At 40.9% G+C, this 24,419-nt stretch overlaps 1 protein-coding gene across 4 annotated transcripts in view; it reads left to right on the forward strand.

Annotated features, from left to right (window-relative positions):
• Positions 1–10,940: 10,940 nt before the first annotated feature.
• Positions 10,941–24,419, forward strand: part of ZNF385D (zinc finger protein 385D) — a 753,372-nt gene continuing 739,893 nt past the window's right edge. For 2 of the 4 annotated variants that reach the window (XR_007505851.1, XM_049798898.1), the window contains exon 1: positions 10,941–11,216. Coding sequence is in view for 3 of the 4 variants with exons in the window: in XM_049798898.1 (XP_049654855.1) it covers positions 11,045–11,216 (172 nt within the window). In the remaining variant the exon portion in view is untranslated. Of the gene's footprint in view, positions 11,217–11,583; positions 11,712–24,419 lie in introns of those variants that run through there. The other 2 variants (XM_049798899.1, XM_049798902.1) reach the window with 1 other exon arrangement.

Consider the following 24,419-nt stretch of genomic DNA (forward strand, 5'->3'; position numbering starts at 1 on the left):
CCTTAAATAATAGTTACTGAATATCAGTTACTGAATCTATGAAAATTTTATGACAACAAACATTTTTAACCATCCTTTCGGTTGTTCAAATTCTCCCAAATAACAAAGAGGATTTTTAATACTAAAAAATGAAATGTGAAGTTGTTCATATGTCAACACATAGCTTTTCCAAATTTCAACTTTCTCAGACCCCCCACAGCTTCCTATAAATCCATGTCACTTAAGCAATTCCAATATCTGTGAAAATACAGAATTTGCAATCAAGCAAACAGAATCCTCCTCTGATGAAAAAAATCCAATGTGATTGAGCACAATATCTTCAATGTATCTCTCCAAAGAAACATTTGATTGTTCAGTCCTTCTGAACAATGTTAAAATAATAACTTAAACTCTCATTTGGTTTTCTCATTATGCTCACTGAAGTTAATGGGACTATATGCATGCTTAAGCATATACTCTAGAGATTTCTTTATAGGTTGTAGGTCAGAACAGCAGGGGGATAATATTTAATCAAGGAAGAAAGTTTTAGTTCAAACTTCCACTGCACTGTTATGTCTAATAGTGAAGGAAATAATTTAAAAACTGCTGGCACTAAGTCTGTATTCAGCATGATTTCAAAACCACAGAATGGTCTATTAAATTTTTCTGGCATGTGAAACTTGGCACCTGAAATGTTAAGGGACTGTTCCCACAAATCCCTTGCTTGCAAGAATAAGCACTTACAGGGCTGAGCTGAAAATCCTGAAGTTCTTTCTGAGTTTTCACTGGAAGCTAGGCAAAATCAGGGACTTAGAGTGCAGGCACCCAGCTTGGCACCTGGCTCATATCTAAGCTCAGTCAGGAGCCAGATCCAGTCAGTATGTGTGCTTAAAAAACCCTGAGAAAAACAATTTAGTGGGAACTCTTAGGAGCATGCCTAATGAGTAACAGAGGTGGCTGCCCCACAAATGTAGTTTGGGCCACTATTTTAAATTTAATTTCAAATTAAAATATGGCTGAAAAAGGAAATCTTTTTAGTTGATAGCCTAGTGGCTGAAAAACTTATTTAGAAAGTGACAAATTATGGTTCAAATCCCTTTTCTGCCATTTCAAAATTAAATCTATATCTCTCTTAGGAGTGGACATGAGCCATTGGCCCTAAAGACTCTACCAAGGAAGGAGCATGTTTTCAGTGTTTCAGCTGATTGTGGCTCATAATTATTATAAGATATATAAATTCTTATATGATAAATAATCGACATATGTCATAGAAGGAACAAGAGTCAGCATCACTTCGTTAGGAAAACTTGTGGGAATTTTTTCTTCTGCTCCCTGGAGTATTTCTGTATTTTACTTTCAGCAGTCTCTAAATAGTTTTGTGAACTGCCAGTTTTCCAATTCTCTATAGAGTTCCCTTTGAATCCACCTCTGAGGCAGGTCTTCCCATAGACACATAGCACAACATTACTGATTTTCTTTTGGGAGTGAAATATTTATAATTTAGTGTATTCCCTAATTTTAGGTGATTGTGCTGTGTGTTAAATATGTAGTAGATTGCATCCTTTGTCTTTACTCAGGCAAATTTCCCATTGATAGACCCAGGAATAGAAATTAAATAAGGTAAGCTGAGCTTTGACTGAAACTGAGTTTCTCTTCCTTTGATACTTTAATATAGAAAATATTAACCTGTTCCAAAGCATGGAAGCGCTACCTAATATTTCATGTGCCTTGGGTTTATCAGATTTTATTAGGCTTTTTACATTTATTGTACCTATAATTTCAACCACATGTGATTTAGAAAAGATAATTATAGTATACACTGTAGGAAAGTTCTGTTCTCTGAAACATCATTGACTTTGATTCCAGTGTTTGTAGATCAATTTGCTGAACTTCCATCTTATCAGAATAAATAATACTTCTAACTATGTATTATTCAACATCTGTATATGCTTGATCCTGCAGTTCACACAGGAAGATTTACTAAAATTAGTAACATTATTTAGGATGAAATTTTTACAGAATCAGACCAGCATTTTTTTGAGACTTTTATCTAATGCTGACCCAACCTCATGTTGTGGTTTAACCCTAGCCAGCAACTAAGCACCATGCAGCTGCTTGCTCACTTCCCCCCCACCCAGTGAGATGGGGGAGAAATTGGAAGGAAAAAGGTAAAACTCATGGGTTGAGATAAGAGCAGTTTAATAGAACAGAAAGGAAGAAACTAATAATGGTGATAATAACAATAATTAAATGACAATAATAATAATAAAAGAATTGGAATATACAAAACAAGTGGTGCACAATGCAATTGCTTACCACTCACCAACTGATGCCCCCCCCCGCAGGCCAACTCCCCCCAGTTTCTATACTAGACATGACATCACACGGTATTGAATACCCCTTTGGCCAGTTTGGGTCAGCTGCCCCAGCTGTGTCCCCTCCCAACTTTTTGTGCCCCTCCAGCCTTCTTGATGAAAAATCCTTGACTTCGTATAAACACTACTTAGCAAAACCTAAAAACTTCAATGTGTTATCAACATTCTTCTTGTACTAAATACAAAACATAACACTATACCAGCTGCTAGGAAAAAAATTAACTCTATCCCAGCTGAAACCAGGGCATGTCAGTATTATGTTGTCCAAAATATTTTTGAAAATTCTGGGTAAAGTCCCAAGCCCTTTGAAGTCAATCGACTTTATCAGGTACAGAGGTTCACGTGTCTTCTTTTCTCTGTTGCAAATTAGGTGATTGTAGAGTAAATTATGATACCTTTTAGAAAATGTTTCCTTTTGTGTAAATGTATACTTAATATTGCTGCTTAAGTGTGAGTGGAAGGACTGACTGTAGTGCCAGCTGCACCTAAGTCTAAGAGGGTGTTGCATTGTTCTGTTGAACTGCTGTGGCTTTTAATATTCAGGCTTTTTGTCTCTGGTCTCTTAGAGCAGTGCTGTGCAGAGTGCTTCTAGAAGTGAAGAGGGACTCTAGGTGTGTAGACTTGAATTACCTATATTTCCTTTTTTGTGAGCAGCTGTGCTTAAATTTGTATTGAGTTTGAGTTCTGAAAACAAATGTTATAGCCTTGTATTCAGAAATAAAGCCTAGCGTATGTGCTTTACGTCTTTGGTTTTGGCAAAGCTAGCTTTTTATTCCTGTGCTGTGTTTTGAAGACTGGAGTGACCTAGAATGATCTTTTGTGCCATTAAACCAAACTCATGCCACGGTTGTCCCATGGGATAGACATACCACATTAAGAACAACTGTCTTAGGAGTTTTAACTTTCTGATTACTGATAGGAATCATTGCCTGTTTTATATATTAGTATAAGCCAATGAATGATTGAAATGGAGATGAACTATCAACTATTTAATAAACAAGTATGTTACACATAACGTATATAACTGTTCCTATGTACAGAATGCCTCTGAGAGGTATAGGGTTATGAAATCCTGAAAGATCCCATGTATTCACGTTGAAAAATATGAGATGGAAATAGATACAGCAGAGGCAGATTTGAAGCAGTTTTATGTGTGTAGTGCTTTTTAGTTTTACTGTAGCTAGACAGAAAAAATAAAGACACGCATCATTATTAACAATATTATTTGTGGTTTGTCAGTTTTTAAAAGTCAGGTGGTTCCATGGTGTATATCTGATATATGTCATGTACTCCCATATCCTTTATGTCTTGCGGCTATTAAAGCTCAACTTGAAAAAATGTATTGGAAACTCCAGAAGTGTCACATATTAAATTGCATTTTTATCTCTAGTCCATAGGAAAAGCAGAGTCTGGTTGTGACAGGCGGAAGCAACCCTGGAGAGGAATGCTGCTTTCCTGGGGTCAGCAACACAGCACTGGCTTCTGGGAGCGGTGCGTTATACAGCTCAGCTCCGCACTGGGTAAAACAGAAGCTGCTGCTTTTCTCCCGTCCCCGTTTCCTACATAGGACACAAATGCTGTTTTCTTTTTCCCTATTCATGCAGTACTGTGGAAATGTTTATTTTGACCAAGACTGAAAGATCACATAGGTAAGGCCAAAAGGCATCTGTCAAAACTGCGCCTGGTGGCAGAGCCCCTGCTGCTGCAGATGCAGCGGTGAAGAAGTGCTGACAACAACCCCCATCTCGCATTTCACACAGTTCTGGTCTCTGCCAGCTGTGAGATGTGCCAATCAACTAGAGAGCACGTGACCCGACGTGCATCATAATTGTGAGCATTAGCAGCATCTGCTTCTCACTCCAGGATGAGGTTATTTTTCTGCTATGTGTATGAAGAGAAAAGTTTTCACAGGGAAAAAGGACACGTTGGTTAGGCTCCTCCTGATGGTCTAAATGTCACCCTTCCACTTCTGAACCCTTTCCTCCGCAGGCCAAAAGAGCAAAATTGGAAAAATTCTATTATTCAGGGCAAATAGGTTTCAAAGCGGTTAAGTAGTGCGTGCCATTGCATTGTGATAGTTCTCTTCATAGCACATCAAAGAAAGAGGAAGCGGTGAGACAGAGGTGTCACGCAGAAATACTGCAATAACCTTGGAAGCGGTGAGACAGAGGTGTCACGCAGAAATACTGCAATAACCTTGGAACCTGTCAGCATGTTCTGCTGGACGGTCAGGTCATCAGCGTCAATGCCCTGGCATTCAGCTGCTAAATGTGACAGACCTGTGGCCGTACCCTCGACTCTGAATGATCCCTTAACACTGCATAGGTCCAAAATTAAAAGGAATAGAGAATAAAGCCTGAACAGAAATGGTTCCATTAGGGGCCAGTGAAAGCACCACAGAAAGTTGAGGAAGGATGAAGGCAATTGGGAATTTACAGAAATGTTGTTATATGGTGACTAGTGGGGAACCAGCCAAAGGAAAAAGGACTAATGCTAGTAATCATGGATCTCCTGTACACCTAATTCCAAGGGAATTTCCTTATTTTGAATCCATATTCTTCACTGATGTTACACAGAAACACACAGAATTCTTTCTTAATGTTATATCGGAGAGGTTGCTAGACACCTATTTATACTTACTTTAAACATTAATGTAGTAGTTGTTTCAATAATTAGGTGGTTATTGAAGTAGGGGGAAACACAGACCAAATTATGTAATTCTGAGATACGTGTTTGAAAGTTGCAAATCTGTCTTACTCCATGTGGCTTCACACTAGTGCATTCTCTTTACCAAAACCACCTAAAGTAACATTTTTTTACTAAAAGCCAGGGAAAAGCCATATAATGTAATTGTAGTGGTTTTTAATGGGTGATTAGACCTCCATAACTGTATGAGTTTAGTTACATTAACATGCTACTCAGTAAGGATGTAGCCTAGTCTGTGTTTGATGTGCTTTTAGCCACTGCAGTGAGGGTCCAATCCCAGACGCTATATTCAAGCATAACTCTGGTGGAATACAGAGTGAAACCCTGAATTATAGTCACAGAAACAAAGAACAAACAAACCATTCACAGTCGCTTGTACCATAAAACCTGCATGAGGTTTTCTGCAAGCTCCTGCAACCTACCGTATGCCAGAGGGATGCTACAGATGTTGCGGCTGTTGGCGGGGAGACGCACAGCCAGGAGAGGTAATGTTTCATTCAGTACGTTCCTCTTGCAGCCCCCGGCAATAGGTTTTCTGCAGTTTCCTACAGAGCTGCAAATAGAAACTAAGGCTGTGTCTGACTCACTGAACCTTTAAGAAGGTGACAGGTGAAAAAAGAGCCAGCCCTTCAGGTTTTTTGGTTTTTTTTTTCAGGATGAGTTTCTACTGCAGGGCACTGGCTTTATTCTAGTTAGGATATGAAATGTACATTTCTGCTCACATCTGTAAGGACTAAGTTCTTAGTCCAGATTCTATTGTTAGTTATATTATGTTAAACTGAATTAAATTTATATTACTACTACTTTTTTTAAAGTAAAGCATAGCAAATATGTTTCTGACACAGTGACAGGGAAACATATATATATAACAGGGACCAAGTTGAACACTGAGAAAGAATGATAACCGACATAGGAAATAATGTAGGAGTTGCAGATCACACAAAATGTGTGTCAAAAAGGAAGAAATGGCAATTTTCTCTCAAACTGCTAAATTTGTTTGCTAAGGAATTCAGAAAATTCTGGGAAAATTTATTTTGTTTTAGAAAGAAGTAGAAAGGAAGATCTCTTTAAACTTTCTTACCACAGCTATTTCTTAAATTCTGTGACTGGGGTAACTGTAGGCTGAATTTACCCTTTTATGACTGACCTCCTAATTCTTCTCTCAAAGATCCCTGGGTGTACTTTTGCTCTATATTTATCTAAAATCCCATTCCTCGGGGTATCCAGATCAGAAGCGCTAGTAAATACCTGAGAGCAGTGTGCCCTCTTGGGATCCTGTCTCTTGCACATCCTAAAGATTATCTGTCTTCTGATCCAGCTCTTGAGTCGCATTTCCATTTCATTAGCTAATATGAGGGACCAAGAGGCACCCCTGCAATAATTCCATAGCTTTGAAACCAGGAATTTCTTTTTACGTGAGTTTTGTTTTTCAGTCACCAAAACTTGACTGACCTGAAAGAGCAGTAAACATTCAGTTTTTCTTTATACTTGCTTTTACAGCTATTCTTTCATTCAGAAACCTCTGTGTTTATTTGTGAGCTTGGAAATACGTACTTATATCTCTCTAAATGATTGCTCGTGGGTTATTGATGTACATGCAGTTTCCTCAGCCTCCTCTAAGTTACATAGTGAAGTATTGGAATATCTTCCACATCAATACTAGGATAAATGAACCTGAGGTTACAAATCTTGTAGTTCTTCAGTATGTTGGACGAAAAGACAAAAATGTGCAGACAGCTGTGTCCCACAACAATATCTGAGAGGCAGGATTGTGATTCAAGTAGCTCCCTCTGATCAGATTTGAGTAAAAGTTTGAGTAAAATGGACTTTTGGCAGGACATTCAACATGTAATAGCATCATTTAAAATCTGAGCTTCTAGAATAGTAACTGAAGTGCTCTAAGGTCAAAGCTGTACCCTGTGGGCTTTCTAAATTTCCATATTTATCACCTCTGGTGCATCTGCCCAGCATTCCCGACTCTTTGGGCAGACCCTCAATTGCTTTTTACAGTCAACTGGATCAAACTCTGTGTGGCATGCAAAGGGCAGGCGCAGTTTATGAATTGTGTCTCCTGTCCTACCCATTGGAAATGCATCGCTTCACTTCCACTAGCTGGAAAACAAGTTTTCTGCCGTTAGGCTAATAACTGAGGGAACAGAGGTGCATTGAAAGAAACACAGGCAAGGGCATAGAGAACAGAAATGTTGCTTTCCAGCATGATATTGTTTCACAGTTACCTACTCTTTTCCCTAGTTTCTAGGAGTAGGAGAAACAATATTATGCTTAAAAGAAAGATTCTGGGAAGTCAAGTATACCTTGAATTTTGGGAATACATAACCTGAAAATTAAACTTTGTAGATAAAAAGATTAAGTCACTATTTTTGCTTTATTCGACATAAAATTATAGCGGCTGTCTTTTTTGTCAGACTTTCAGTACTAAGATCTGACTCCATTGCACATTCCTTTTTATGATGGATATCTAGTCTTCTAAACCTACCCCCAGGTCCGTGAAACAATTAAGAGCACAGGAAGCAAAGAAAATGACTTGTTTAAGGCTGGTCTTGAAGTTTCCCTCAAAGAGCCTCGGCCAGCAGTTGCTCTCATGATTTTGAGCTGGTGGGGATCCCCGCTGCCCACCACGCAGGTTCAGCATCTTTGCTGGATATGTTGCTGGGGTGTGCGTAGCTGCTCCTAGCACATGAAAGAAAGAAGACTCAGAAAGATTATCCTGAGGATTATAAGGTCGTGGTGGGGGTGGATGCTGCTATTGCCAAGGCAAGAGCCACCACAGCCTAATTCCCGCCCCGTGCCTTGTCTTGTACCAAAGCCACCCCGTTGTTTTTCGGATTCCTCCAGCACAGGGAAGCATAAGAGGAGCATAGGCAGGCTGACCCAAAGCAATGCATGAAGGTTGCTGTGAAAGGGCAAGCTGGGGTCCAGGTAGGTGCTAGTTTAGCTGCTTTGTCACAGCTTTGCACCTGCACAAAGCAGAGGAGGGCAGCTGCAGGCAGGTAAGTTAGCCCAGAAAGAAGATGCTTGTGGTTATTCTGCTTTTGTCTGCTTTGTACAAAATCACTTGCGCATTTACATAATGCATTATAACCTGGAGGCACCTTCTGGAGGGGCACAGAATCCCCTGTGGAACATGAAGTGGTGCTCTGCAAGGAATCAGTGTCATTTTGTGAACTGCTTTTCCGTGCTGTCTAGGTTTCCTCTGTTTGGCCAGGTTAGGAGAAGGTGGGCATCTCCAGTACCAAAAGACACTAAGAGAAAATGCTTGTTGATGGTAAATTACAAGGATGTCGCCAGCAAGTTTTGGACTAGAAGGTGAGAAGGGGCAGAACTGCCTTGGGGCTTCTAGATTAGAGCTGGATTGCTACCATGGACTGAGCTGAAGCCTTACAAATTTGAGGCCATGTCCTCAAATGGACTGACTAGGCAGAAGGTACTGTGTAGTCCCCTTTCCAAAGGAAGCAAGTATAATTTCAGCACTGAGAAATGGTACTATTGGAAATGCTTCCATATTATTCTTAGGTAAAACAACAGATGCCTAAGCAAAAAACAAGTATGGCAATGTTCCTATTTGTGAAGGTCTGAATAAGTCAGTTCAGTATAAGCAAAATTTAGAACACGTATTCAAATCACCAGTCTGTTTAATGTGTCTGTGCAAAGAACATGTTAAACAGAGAGATATGACATCCAAATAGTCCTTCGGCAGTGGAAAACCAGCCCCAAGTTAATACACGAAAACAGTTGTACATCTTCAACATTAAATGAGCAGGAAACATAAACAAGAAGAAACAAAAATTAGCCTGCAACTTATGACGGTACAGTAAGGGAATGACAATATGATATATAGAGGTATCGTATAACAATTCAGTATTATTTTTTATGGTATCTTTTCAACATGGGCTGCTGATATTCTCCATTACACCTTTTGTCGGCATATGATGACTAAGTGAGATTGTCCTTTAAATCACAGGTACTACACTGTACAATAATATTTAAGAAGACCCTTGTGTCTTTCACTCCTCTAAAAAAAAAAAAAAAAAAAGTTATTAAATGTAGATCATGGAAAAATCAATCTTTCAAGAAGGAGTTGCAAATATATTTTTTCAGCTGTGGAAGTTTCTGCAAAAATACCTCTTTGCACAAAGACAAATTTAAGTATGTAAGGTTGGTATAAGTCTTTTTTTCCGTTTTCTTATTTATTAAACCTCTTCTGGAATATCAGTTCTACATACAACTATGGCAGACTTTTCCTTCTCCTCACTAATTCCTTGGTTTATGCGCTATATATTTTTATATAATTTAAAAATGTTGCTCTCTATAAAAGTTTTTTATACTCTGTTCTTAATTTGCATTCCAGCTAATTGCTGTAGGAGTTTCATATTCTTTGCAAAAAAAGGTATATCTCCAGTTGTATTTTCTTTTGTTTTTCTTTCTTCCTCCTCCCCTGTGTAAATACTACTATAGAAGCGCATTTAACAAAAGACTATTCACTATAAAAACCATCCTCATGTAGAACAGCAGTGACATGATACACCACCCACCCACTTGTGTAGTCTTTATCAATAACAACAGAAATGGGATCAAGTGACAGAAATATATGTGATTTAAATCAGTCATTTTGGGAGTGTATTTATTCAAGATCCTTCAAGCGGAGATGAATAGCGGGTTTCTAAAAGTGATATTATGAGGGTAAGCAAATGAGTCATTATTTGTATTATAGCGCAATAGAGTTGGGCAAGAACACCACTATAAGAGGGAATAAGCAGTCGTATCTAACTGTTTATTCTATTACATTCATCACCACGGGGTGTATCTGTACATGTCGGGTCAAGGTCAGTGATCCTTGTTCACATGAATCATTCTCCGTGCTAATGAAAACCACCCCTGATGCAGCATGTTCAAACACCAGCAGCTTCAGCACACGACAATGTCAGACTGACTCACTTCTGCGAGCCCGAATTCACAGGTGAGGCAGAACGGCTGGCGGGAATTCAGGGTTTAGGATGGATAACGGATTAGCAGAGGCTGTTGGAAAAGATCAGCCTTGAAAAAAAGGTGGACAATTCTTAACGCCAGGACAAAACAGTGCTGTTGCATTGTAGGCTACGGCTCCTTTACGCCTTGGCTGTTTGAGTTTCAAAGCCAAACAGAGTGTCTCTAAAACAAAAATTAATTAAAAGAATGCAACTGGGTTCTGAGTTGGTTTCCAAACAATAAGTTTTATGATAGCAATGAATCCTAATTATCTTTCTCCACAAGCTGCTTGAAGTCAAGGAAACAGATAGAATATAGTGGCACAGGAAGGAGGTTTTATCTTCCCACCCCCCCCCCCCCCCATCCCTGCAAATCGTGCATACAGAATTGCATACAAACTCTGTATTTCAAAGTGTCCAGATAGAAAGAAGGATACGCCTGGTGGGAATGCTGATGACGTATAGATATATATGTGTATGCTAAAAATGAAAAATCAACTGTGGAATACCTTTCCAGGGCTGTTGCAGTGATTGCTAAAATTTGACACACAGGTGGATTTATTATCAAGATTACAAACGAAAGTTATGTGCATTATTTGTGCCTGGGAAACATACTTCTCTGTCAAATCCTCAGGACTACAACTGCATTTCAAACTGTTGGGGTTTTTTTTTTGCCTGAAAACTGCTGCCATTCCATCTCTCTGTGCCTGTAACTTTTTAATCCCCGAGCCTGATGTTGAGAAGACAACAAATCTCAGAGAATATCACGTTTCTTTCACTGCCATGATCTTTTTACAGAGATTTTGGCGGCCCCATGCCGAAGCAAGGGGAGGAAGGCGGCGGCGGGGGGGGAGTCCCCGGGACTCTGGCGAGGGAGAGGGTGCTCCGCGGAGGCGAGGGAGGGCGGGAGGCAGCTGCCTCACCACACGTGGGCTTGCGGGAAGTGGGAATCTCAGGTTGAGTTACTCATCGTTACGGAGTCAGGAGCGCGCAGAGCCAATGATTTTGATGGCAGGAGGTAACGTACACATGTTTTTCAGTGGAGGGGCCGTAGGAGGACTTGCCGGCGGGCAGGAGGAGGTTTATGCTGAGGACTGTCATTTCCCAAGTGGGGAAGCCTTCTGGTCCCGGGAGCCCACCACCGCCGCCTCTGACGCTCTCCCTCCCCACGGTACGAAGAGGGGGCTGCCGCCGCTCTGCCCCCCCCCCCCCCCCCCCCGCCCCGCAGACGGCGGCGCCGGCGGCGCACGGACCCGAGCGGGCAGGGCGGCCGGGAGCGGGCGGGGGGGCGGGTGGGGGCAAGCACCGTCCCCCGGCGCTCCAGCTCCGCACGCCGCCCCGATTGAGCCGGGCGGGGGGCGGCGCTGCCCGGGGCTCCGCGCTGATTGACACCGGGCCGGGCGGGGGCGGGCCCGCCGGGACCGCGCTGCTCCCGCCCGCCGCCGCCGCCGCCGGGCAGCGGGAGCCGCGCTCCATCGGCGCCCCCGCGCTCTCTCCGCCGGGCTCGGCGCGGCGGTGCGGGGCGGTGCAGGGGCGGTGCGCGGGGCCGCCCCCGCCCGCGGCATGGCCGGCTCGCTGGGCAGGGGGGCGGCGTGCTGGCGGATGCGGAGCGCGGCGGGCGGCAGGAAGGAGAAGCCGCCGGGCGGCAAGCCCCAGCCGCGGCACGGTAAGGGGGCGGCCGCGGCGGGGGCTCGGCGGGGTGGGACGGGGAGCCCCGAGGTCCGTGCGGGGCAGCCCCCGAGGCCAACTTGCCCGTGACTTGTTCGGCCCGCTGGGCTCCTTAGGGGCGGGGGGAGCCTCTTCTCCTCTCCCCTTCAGCGGGTGCGAAGGGAGGGACGGAGGGAGGGGAGCTCCCCGAGCCCCAACTCCGCCGAGCCCCGCCGCGCCGCGCCGCGCCTCACGCCTTTTATTTACCGCGTACCGAGGCCAGGGCAGAGGAATATAGGGTCCGCGTGCGTTGTGGCATCTGGCTTTGACAGCGGCTTCTCCGACTGTCGCAGGAAGCGTTTGCAACCTGGCAAACGCCAGTGAATCTGGGAAGAGTCCTCGAAATCTTTGTTGGCTTGCATCTGTCTGGTCTTAATGCTGGGGAAGCGCTGTTAAAAACGCTTGCCCTGCGCTCCTGTCCCCACCTGACTTAGTTCGGGGAGATCTAGCTGCTCTCTTGCAAGGCTAAGCAGCACGCAGACAGTTTTCCCCAAATCAGATCCCGACTTTGAAAACACAGAAGGGAATGCTGCTGCACGAACTATTGAAAAGAGGCGTTCGGGTTCCTGACCCGGGGTGTGCTGAACGGTGAGTGCGGTTACCCGGAGCCAAATCTGTCATGTACGGTTTCCTTACTGTACCACTTGGCTGTCGCCGTTGTCTGCTTTGGTGAACAAACCCAAGTGCTTGTGGGTACGGTCGCCGTGTCTGGAGATCTCACTAGAATTTCTCCTAGCTGTGCGTTCCCCGTAGGTTTTAAACCCGCTGTTTGGGCAGGTGGGTTTGCAGAAGCCTCTGACCTAACTCCTCAATAATAAAGTAACAGTTTGAGTTGTGTTGGAGCTCTGCTTTAATTCGTGCTTGTTTGTGCTTCGATAGGTCAGCCTCCAAGTAACTTTGTGCCTTTTCCACAGAAAATAATTGGGCTGAAGGAGTAGTTCGTACTCTTCACAAGCATACAGAGCGCTGTAGCGCACACAGTAATTTTGATGACGGGGATGTTGGGATGGTGGGGAGCCTGGCGTCTTAGGTGACGGCTAAGGTCTTGGAGAAGGTGCTTGCTGTCAAAGTAATACCACCAAGTGCAGGTCTGAAATGAGAGGAAAGTAGAAGCTGCTTCTCCCACCGACTGTCACCTGGGTATTTCTGAGCTCGAGTGCTTTTGCGGGCATCCCTCCTTTTCTCTTTTGCTTGTTTGTGCGTCTTTCACAAAGCAAAGAGGAAACAGACTAAAAGTCGGAGGGAAGGTCTTGTCAGTGGATATCAAAAACCCTCTAAAGTAAATGACTGTGCAGAAAAGGAAGTGTTATCCAGTTAGAGACTAAAAGTGGCTGTTTAAAAATAGTTGTAAATATTTATCCTATTAATTCTGAGTGTAATGCTGGTAGCGGGGAATAACTCACATGAAAAAGAGGGTTGGTGGCGTCCCTTTAAGTTACATACCTGTTATTCGTGGGTGTTATACGGTAGCTAGGCACGCAGACCAAAATCCTAGATGCAGTGAAGTCAGCGGGAATTTTGCCACTGACCTGAGGAAGCACCAGAATTGAACCCACAGACTGGTGTAAAGTGTCGGGCCAAAATGAAAACCTTTGACTGATACAGCTATGCAATTATGACAAAGTTTATAACACTGCAGTATGCTGCCGTGATTAAAATATTATCAGAGTAGCTCTACCGTAAATTAGTTAATTTAGGGAGATATTTTATAACTTCATTCTAATTTAGCTTAACAAAGAAGGTGTGGTGTGCTTCAGTATATCAGAGTTGCTTCTTATAAATGTTTTGTAAAGTATCGTATGATGCTAAATTCTCATTTAAGTAATTGCTGTAACAACACGGAACACTAAATTACACTGCAGCACATACAGTTTGCATCCCAATTAGTTTGCAACTGTACTTTAAGGATAATCACTCTTTCTGCTGTACTGCCTTTGCAAGATGCACTGGACTTATTTACCAGGTCATTTACTATCCTTTAACAGCTCCAAATGTAAGGTAAAACCAAAATTAGACCTGATTTGTATGTCCCTAATACTGACGGTGTGCTACAGAGAGATTTTTTGGGGGAGAAAAAAAGGCGTAGTATTACTTTAGTATTCTTCTTCAATTTTCAAAGTTATAAAAACACTCTGTTTTCCAAGAATGGACTCTTAAGTAAATTTTGTCTTTTGTAGACAGTATTGACCACTTCATGCTGGAATGGAAAATCTTCTTAAAATGTTCAAGCTAAAGCATTAGAGGGTTTATAAGATAGACCTAAAAGTAAAACTGTGGTATGTGAGCTGTCAGCAAGTTTTTGACTGGCCAACAGACTTACAGGTTTGACTTATTCGTACATGCATGCATGCAGTTATCAAAGTGAAGTGAGAGCTGCTCACAGGAGAACTAGGAGGTATTGAAAGTAGGGAATACTTTCAATTTTGGTTAGTAATGTTGTTCTTTCCTATTCTCTTTTTGCTGCAAAACCATTTCAAAGGGCCACCAGCCTGTGTTGGTAAGCAGTGGCATAGCTCTGTGGATCTCAGTGGCACTGTTACGATTGATACCACCTGAAGACCAAGCACGATATTTCTCTGTGTGTTTGGATTAGGATACTTTTCTTCGGGCATCACTTTAGGGTCTAAACTGTCAGGGTGCTTATTGAGTTGTGAACACCTGAGCAAACCTGCCATTTAACTGAGTCAAGTTACAAGTATTTGCCAGCTTTCATATTCTTCTCACCTTTTATATGAGCAATTATGGAGACTTTTCTATACTTTTCAAATATTTTAGAACACAAATATGAAATTTTCCCTATGATGTCATGTGCAAAAGTTCTTGTTTTACGCTCTTTGCGGTTTCATACCACGTAAAGCAATGTAAAGTAGAACTAGCATTTCCACCCATTGTGGTCTATACAGTAAACAAAGTCTTTGTCAAGACTCCAGCAAAAAGCTTGAGATCTGTTAAGATGATGAATATTAATGGTCTTGTAAAAAGCCTATTTTTAAATGATTTGATGTTGGGTTAGCATTGGCACCTTACCTTTAAAGTCTTCCAAGAGCTTGAAAACCTAGATGGATGGCTACAGCCAGAATTCTATTACAGATACTCTCTAAGCAGAAGATGTTAAGGAGTAGCATAATGGAAACCACAGTATAAATCAAATAGTATTTTACTCTATTGCTTAAGAAACCTTTGAAATACTTGTATGAAAAAATCTCCTCCCTTGAGGAGTAGATATGGAAAGTTTGTGACTAGATGTTGTGAAACTTGACACCACCAAAAATAACTTCTGGAGAGAAAGCAATATTTTATATCCCTTTTTAAAGCTATGTGAAAGTTTTGTAGTGAAAAAGTTGTTCTGCATCCTTAGTATAAGAACAATTACCAGGGGAAAATAGCACAAGTGAATAGTGCTGGATGTACGTGTAAGAGTGTGTGTGTGTGTACACACAGGTGATATTTTAGACAGAAAATTATTACTACTTAATTTATTTTATTTATTTATTTTTTTTTAAACTGCTCACAAAATATGCCAAATGTAGGCTCGGGAGTGGAAGTCCTCCGTGCTTCAGCCAGCACAATGAAATCAGTTGGTATTGTGCCAATATGTTGGATCATGCCCAGGTAGGCTGGATAAATAAATGTGAGCAGTACCAACACAGACCTCTTTTTCACCTGGACCTGCTGACTAATTTTAGACTTCACCTGTCTAGAGCTGTCACAGAACAAGACAAAACCTGTTGTCTCCATTTCTGTTTGGTGTTTATTCCATCTGAGTGTAACGGAAAGGTTGTAGTATGGTAAGAATAAGAGTCAGCACGTTATTGCTCCACAGAAATGGACTCCTCTAACTGTGGTAAACTGATGGAATAACGGGGACAGAGGGGAAAAAAACCCCTGGACATTATTTTCCTCTTGTATATGTTTAGATGCATGCACATATACGTGCTAACGACTTCTGGTCGCTACTGGACTGGACTAATTCCACAGTTGATGGTAGGGAAATGAAGTTGTGCTTGAGCTTTCCAGTTTCAGATGTTCTCATCTTTGCACATTTCTTCTTGAAATATTCAAGAATGTGCTTCAGTATTTTCTGTCAGCTTGTTCATTTTTTCCCTCTCTGCCTCCTGGGAAATAATGTTCTTGGTCATATTGAGGTAGTCATAACCAAATCTTCTGTTTTGCTGGAGGCATAGTTCTCTACACCTCACTTTTTACGTGTGGCTTACTGTGGTATTTGTAAAGGTAAATGTCTGAAAGTCATGTAGGCGTTTTTATATATATATTTTTATATATATAAATCTGCTTAATATAACAGAATAGAAGTTCTCTTCTTGAAGCAAGTAAACCTGTTTTCTTTGATCTGCTGGAATAATCTGCAAGTAGACTTTAAATCTCAAAATATTTTTCTAGCCTATACATTCAGAAAGTGTGAACATCGATGTTATTTGTACTTAGGTCTACTAACACTTCGATACCTCAGCAACTTTTTCGGCCTCACTTGTCAGTGAATGTGTGTTTGCTATGTGTAATGCAGACCTTGCTGGGAAGGCATGGCTTTCAAAACAAATGGATGGGTAAAGGGTTTGACCTGGAGAGCAAGAAGGGTTGGTTTGCCAAACAGATTTTAACTTGCTTAACCTTTTCCTTGATGTAAGCGCCAGCTAATACCTTACTCAGACTATATACATAATCGGTACAACTTCTTTAACAACTTGTGTGATTTAGGAGTTAAATACCATTCTGTGTATGTTTTGTGGTTGGTTTTTTTTTTTGTGTGTGTTTGTTTTTTTGTTTGTTTGTTTTGTTTTTCAAATTAGTTCATGATGATGTTACTTTAAAAAAGGTAACAACCCTTCATGGCCAGAAATGTGCACAATAGAACCGGTAGGTATCTGTCACATGGCTGTACCTATGCCTTTTCCCCCCTAGTTCACGGAAGGGGTTATTTACGGTACTGAAAAAACCTAGTATTACAACTTGCAACATTAGAAGTAAGTAATCAGAGCTACAAATCCATGGATTATTCTAAATTAGAATTTACAATAGAATGACAAACCCATCATCTACATCTTAGAACCAGACTCCAAATACAGTTTTATGATATTCATTTAAATCTAATTTTGGCACAGAAATGTAGTTAAGAAACCAAAGAATTCCCCTCCATTCCATAACCAGATTTATTTTTCTGACCTTTTTTTTTTTTTTTTTTTACAGAAGATTTGGAGACTTTTAATTGGATAGAGGTCACAAATCACTTTGCTGGGAAATGGAAGGTGTCCTTTAAAAGGGGAAAAAAAAATCACTTTCCTAATCACTTGGCTCTTGCTGTTTAAAATTGTGAAGCTAGGTGCAATGATTACTCCGACAGAACTATAGAAACTATCTCATTTTAGTACATTCTGAAGTACTTTATATTTTGAGTAACCCTGGCTCAGGGGCATTTTATACTCACATCTGGAAGTTTCCAGTCTTAGTATTCAGTTTAGTGTCTCAGCCTTTGTCTTTCCATTTAGCCTTGCCATGTTATAACAATGAATCATCTTGTCCGTTAACTAAGGTTGGAATGTCTGTTTATGGACTGAATTTATTTCATCACGTCGCCATAATAATTGATTGGAACCGTGGCAACTCTGACTGCTTTCCCATATGTATTTGGGCTGGACTTTACCCAGTGCTGTTCTGAGCAGCAGAAGGAGAAGCCATCCCAAAACCTGGAATGTCTTTATCCTCTTAAGATTCAACCTCTCTTCCTCATGCAGGGTAGCATTTTGCTATTCTATCTCCATGTATATGAAATAGGATAGAGGCTGTAGTATTTCCAATCATAAGACATCATAGTGGAGTTGCAATACACATACATGTGTAACAGTTAAACAGGGAATGTTGTTATTGTGGGTTCACTTTGGTATGTTCTCTTTTGTTGATGGATTTTAAATTAGTGCTGATTAAAATATTGAACCATTAAATAAAAAGTGAAACAAAACTATAGTGGCATTCTTTGATTAATTTAATAATGTTAATAGAGCAGACAAGTGACATGGTGCAAATGAACGGGCCACGTGGCAGGGAGGCTCTGCCAGCAATGCAAATTGACATCTCTTGCTATGTGAGTGGGCTTGCAGATAGCACTCTGGTTGCTATTTAAGCAGAGTGTTTTGCAAATAAATGTCCTTTTGTTAAAAAGGTATTACACTGGCTGTACCTCGACTCATTTAATAGCATTTAGCCTTACCTTACTTTGTGGTAGTATCATTGAAATAATTTTGTTTATTTCCACAAAAAACCCAACTTTGTTGCATTTGGAAGGTAAATACTGAAGGATCTGCTGAACAAATAAAACCGAAATGTTGTGTAAAAAACACATACGTAGTTTTTTTTAAGATGGCTTTGTGATCTTGTCTTGTGCACTGTGAAGTCTAAGAATATTTTTGTGTGCTCTCTATGACCAATTTTCATTAAGAGTTGTTGATGCCACATTCCTGTGGAAATACTGAAAAGTAGAAATGAGGAGTAGGAATTAGTGGCTAGAACCTTCTCCTGAAGGCAGATTAAAGTAGAACTGTTCATTTGTGATAACAAACCCAAGAGCCTGTGGAAAGCAGTGAGAAAAAAAGACTTGTTATTGTCAATGACTGCATTGAGCTTTGCTGTATGAACCATTCCAGTATTTTGTTCAATACTTACCACTCTGAATCTCTGAAACTACAGAGCTGTCTAAAGTGCTGGCATTTGTAGTGAGGGGGAGGAATGGGAAGTTGAGAAGAGATACTCTTTCTCCAGAAGTTGGATTGAGTAAATATGTGAGGTATAACCAGGTGTTCTCACCAGTTTGATCCTTCTGGCTGATAGTCACTGTGGTTTCATGTGGGAGGTCATGGTTGCTGCTAGACGAGAAGTGGGTGTGAGTAAAATTTTTCAGGAGGTAAGTGAGAGGAGGTTCTGTAATGAGAAGCTGTAAGCAGAAAGATTAAGGGACCCTTGCAATGCGTTCCTATGAGCCAGGATCGCAAAACAGGTGAGATGCTGTATTCTGCGCTGGGCAGAATGTCTCTGGGCTTCTGCATCATTTTTAAATGTAAGACATCCTGATAATAAAGTCTTGACATCATTAATATATGGCTTATAATGTTCAAGCTTGAATTAGAGGGATTAGGGAACGCACTCTTCAATTTTTATTTAAGCTAGAGGTGTGAATTTTTGGCTGTCTAGCTATTTGGAATTCCAAGAGATATTCAGGTCTGCAAATCCCTTTAAAAACTGGAGGAAAGCAGTCCTTAGAACACAAAAAATGCTTTTAGGGAAACATGGTCTTTTCCAGCCTGGATGACGTTGGACTTCTGTAGATTCTCTACGGCAGGCTGTTCCCAGTCCAGATATTGATTTCAGTTAACACTGAAGTAGCCTGAGGGATGGTCAGTTGTTTGTGTTAATGGTACAGCTGGGTGCAGCCTAAATTGCTTCAAGCCTTTGGCCTACCAAGGCAAGTTCTAATGAAGCAAAAAAGAACTTATCACTGGTTTTATTCATTGTGCAACAGGAGGACATCTTGTTATTTTTCACTGAGAAGTGGTAATGGTCTGATCAGAATAGGAGTGTATTTTGGATTTTTTTGTGTGTGTAGTGTTTGTTTTCTTAACATCCAGGCTGAGAAGCTACTCCCAGCTCGATTACTTTAATTTTTGAGAGAGGGCTATATTACAAATCTAAAGGTGGGAAAAGGATCGCCTTGCAGAAACTGCAGTGACTGGAGTGAGATTCTGATCTTGTAATGACTTGATCTTGTGGGACGTAGCCACTTGCTGTATGCACCATATCAGTTGGTGAGCTTGTTTTCTAGGCTTTGTGAATTCTTCTGTTTTACCACTTGTTCCAGGGATTGAAGCAGACAAATGATCTCACAGAAGTGATGACTAAGTGACATCTGAGAGTTTTTCAGAGTTCTTAATAGCTTTGAGCAGTTGCTCCATTGCAGGGAGGTTAAATGATGCATCCTGGATCATGGCTAGCTTTTTTGCCGTATCTTATTCCTGTAGCACTGTGATGCCAATTTGATGGTAGAAGGATATTTTTAACAATGGCTTTTGTATTCTGCAAACTGAAAGTCTATTTTACTACTTTCTTAGTGTAAAAAGAGGAAAGTCGCAAAATTCTTTATTGCAACAATAAAGACAATGGTATATGACTTTTTTTTTTTAAATCGGGTTAAAATATTTAGATCCGTTAAGTTCTGATCATATTCAGCATATCTAGTGGAAACCTAGGAATGCATAAGATAATTGAGGTTGGAAGGGTCCTAAGGAAGTTCTGTAGTCCAGTCTTCTGCTCTGTGTCAGCTGTGAGAGCAGATCAGGTTGCTCAGGGCTTTCTTCAGTCCAGTGTTGAAAACATCCAAGGAAGGAGAATGCACAAATTCTGGCAACTGGTTACTTTTTCACAAGTTGAAATTAAAAATCGAGCCTGAAAACTTTGGAAAAGTGGGAGTTCTAGATAATGGCCCCATCTTCCTAGAAATCAGACCAAGAGTAAGTGGTGCTAAAATGATACCAATGATGATCTGAAGCATCACTTGCAAAACATAGTGCAAACTGCCTCATTTTAGGATGTTCTAGAACAGATATCGTGGAAAGCTAATCATTTGCTTATATGCACAGCTCTCTGAATAAAAAGAATGATAACTATTCCTAGGCTTGCAATCCCTTATCAGAGTGCACCTAGAAACATAGTAACTTTTTGAGAAATACAGAAGAATGTGCCAGGTATCTGGCCCTGCAACTATCCGTTGCATAAATCAAAAATACAGGTAAGATTTTGTGACACGAAGGGTCTTGGCAACTTGAGTAATTGAAATGTTCCAGTGTAATTATAGCACAGAGGTATCTGGTCATTATGGAAAGAGTCTAAAAGATAATGCTTTGCTGTTTGGTTTATTTATGTGTTTTTTACAGACCTGAGGGCTCCAGTCTTCAGACCACTCTGTTTTGCTTTGCCTGTTCCTTAAATAATGCTGAGCTTGTATCCTGTATGCATTGGACTTGACTTACAAGTCCAGACTCAATATGCATTTCTACCTTTTACTCTCTTCTAGAGTAAGACCACCAGTCTCTGGTGCACCTCTCTTCAACAGTGTTGAAGGAAGAGAACTAGTGTTGGATCTAGTTAAGTGTTGTCTGCCTGGATTCCTGCACCGTGCTCTGTAGCAGAGGCCGTTTCACCAGGTTCCGTTAGTAGAAAGCTTGTGTGCCTCTTGGCCCTGGACTTGCTGGGCAGTTGCCCACAAATTTGTAGAATTAAATACAAGCTCAGTCCATTCTTACGTGAGTCATCCATTCCTCTAGTCCAAATCACAGTAAAAAAACCACAACAAAACAAACCAAACAAAATTAAAATTGTCAATGAACCAAAGATTCTTCATTTCAGTGAATTCTAACTGCACTTCTTGAACTCTGCAGCCCAGAACAAGGAATCCATAACCAAATTGCAGCCGTGTAGCTACAGGCCTGATGTACACTGAATACATTTGTGAACATCAGGAGCCTTTCACAGACTTTCTGGGGTCTGTCTCTGGCTTCTTTGGCAAGTAGTCTGGAACCTTGATGGTCCTGTTGGATCTGGGCTCCCAGCACTCTTTGGGTCCCAGCTTTGGGGTAGTAGCATGGCTGCCCGCTCTGAGGCTCCACGTGCCACCTTGTCAGCAGGGTGGGTGGGTTTCTCTGGCTGTCCCCTGTGTCTGGCTTGAGGAATCTGCTAAAGAAGCTGCAGCTCCATTTCATCTTTATGTCTTGGTATCTTCCTGTGTATAAGCCTATTGGTGAATTTCACTGTTTTCCAATGATGTTCCCGTGTAAGAAATCGTCACGCAACACAGCCTGCATGCAGTAGTAGATCCTTGCTGGTAATGTATTTTCCTGGTATAGAAGAGTACTGTTTTTCTTTCCAAGTAAGCACTTCAGAATTTTTAGTATTAACAGCCATTGTCTCGCATATCCTAATAAATTCAGGTATTTGGTATAATTGATTTGTTAATGCTTCTGCAACTATGTAATAGGATACATTGGGCCGTGGGCAACCTCAAGGCGCTCGTTAAAAGATTGTTTAGAAAATCACTTTCTTTGCTTAGTAATCTTTTACTAAGATCTTTCATTGAGTTCTGTGGCCATTGAAGTCTCAGCTTTGAAGTTTTTCTCTTGCTTGTGTTGTCCCCAACTGTTGTGGTGGTTTTTTTTTTTTTTTGTTTGTTTTTTTTTGTTTTTTTTTTTTTAATCTGATAACTGATTTTATCGTTGTCCCACTGCTCTTTGCAGGTTTTGCTTTTAACAAGTAGATAGGTAAGCATTTCTGTCAGTACAGGTCTGATTGAGAAATCTTTGTTCAATGGTTTTCCTTGGGCCTTACGCTCCTAGTAATACTGCAGGTGTCAAAATTAGGGGCAACAGATGATTTAGAAACTAATTCAGTTAATTTAAGTCATTAAAGTCCCTAATGTAGGGAAAAATTAAGGACTGTCTCTGCTACCAAAGTTGTGAAAATTTGGCAGTGGCTAACTTTGTGATGCAAAGAGGCAAGACAGATTTCTCCTGTTCGTAATCTTTAATGTATTTCTTGAGAATTAGCACCCGAACTTCAACAGTTGTATTTTTAAATGCGTCTATGTGTGAGAATGTGTACGTGGAACCAATCCGTGTATCAGAAGAAATTATAATGAACTAATAGCATTTTCAGGAATCTGTGTTCTCTGGTCATAACTTACTAAGTCTTGAATCTGCTGCAGAGAAACGTGCTGTATGAAGGGTGACAATGAAGCACTTTCATTGTCAGAGCAGCACTGTGTAGCGCGTCTGCGTTACCATGTTTTGTTTGCATGTTTTTGCTACAGCAGAAGATAGCAATCACAGCAGGCACTACTGAGGAGCGTGGCTAGAACGCTACTGCCATCTGAGTTAGCGCTGCCTGTTCATGTTGTGTGCTTGTTTCCATATGTTAGTTTAGCACTTAGTCTCTCCAGCCATTGGAGTAACGTATCTGAAAACAGTTGTGATAATGAAGATAATGAAAGTCGATAGCAAACAGTCATTTAAGAAGTTAATTTACTTGTTTTCAATATATGTGCTCTGTGTTTTTTCTTCCTTTTTTTTTTTTTTTTTTTATTCTTCTTTATTCTTTAGACAGAATTCATGAGATAGAGCTGCTCATTCCAAACTCATCACTTTTGGCTTTGTACATCTTAATAACCTCCACAGCAACCACTGTGATGCCATAAACAGAGGGTTTGACTTCAGGTGAAGAATGTAGGCAGTAAAAGCTGAAAAACCCATAAAGGAAAATGTGGGAGGATGGGGAGGACAGGGAAAGTGATTATTCTGGCTTTCTGTATAGCAATTATTATTTTTTTTCCTCAAACTTTTTTTTTTATCTTTACTGATAGCTGAAGGAAAATAAATTCTTTTAAAATGTCAGAGTGGAACTTCCATTTTAGACAGTATAACTGAAAGAATGTATAAGCAGTGGGGTTTTATTCCGCATAGGATTTCTTTTTCCCTCGTTCCATTCGTTTTAAAAAAAAAAAAATCACTTTAGTAAATCCACCGTGGGAGGATAGTTTTGCTGCTGTACTTTTCCCAGGATGCAGCAAGACAAATTGCATTTGCAGTTCACAGAGAATGGAACTAAACTTGCTCTGTCCTGATGATCCACTACTCCTACACCCAGCACATTTCTGGGAGAGACTCTTGCATGCTATAGGACGCAGTGCCCTGAATGTGCTTGCACCTGCTCTTGTGCATGAAGGAACAGGCATGTATTTGGGCCCCCATAGCTCTCAAATTAGAATTAGGTACTGCGTGGAGTGCCTCTGTGTGTGTCTGCCTCCTCTTTGAGGTGTTGCTCTTGGAAGGGGAGACTTCAGATGTGTCACTTTGCTTATAGAGGTTGAGACTACTTGCTGTTCTGTAATACATTTATACCTGCTCAGAAAGATCATGGTTTTAGAGAGCATCAGGCAATTGAAGGATACCCATTTTCAACTTGCATTGTCTCATGTTCAAAACATAGTTGGGTGCTAAACTATAAAATCAGTAAAAAATAATTGGCAGATGCAAATCACACAGTGGCAACTGAAGGAGCAGACTGTCATTTTATTTGTTTAGTTGGGTGGCAGCGGGAAAGGCAACTTACTCCCCCCCCCCCCCCCCCCCCCCTTTTTCTTCTGGAGCAGTAAGATCTTGCTCTTTAATCCATCAACCATCCATCCAATAGAGATTATGTACATAAACTTTTATTTCTAGGCTTTCAGACTGCTTTTACAGGTGTTGGCTGTGGCTTCTCTAAAGCAGCTTCAGGTAGATAAATACTAAAATGACCTTAGTGCTCATGTAGCACCTTAAGTACGTGCTTAACAGATCACACAGCAATAAGTACTTCCTTTTCTTACAGAATAGAAATTGAATGCATATAAAGCCTATGGAGAAAAAATTCTCCAATAAGAACAGAGAAAACCCAAGGATAAGCAAGGATCTCCATTTAATATAATGCTGATCCTGTGCTCCACAAAGCTTGTTAACGTGAGGAGACTCCCACAATATATCTAAAAAAAGTTAGCACTTTCTGTTTGACAATTCCAGCAGTTTTCATTTACATTTTAAAGCCAGAGAGAGACTGTGAGCACTCATACCTGTAATTC

The sequence above is a fragment of the Accipiter gentilis genome, chromosome 4, assembly GCF_929443795.1.
Source record: "Accipiter gentilis chromosome 4, bAccGen1.1, whole genome shotgun sequence".
Lineage (NCBI taxonomy): Eukaryota > Metazoa > Chordata > Aves > Accipitriformes > Accipitridae > Astur > Astur gentilis.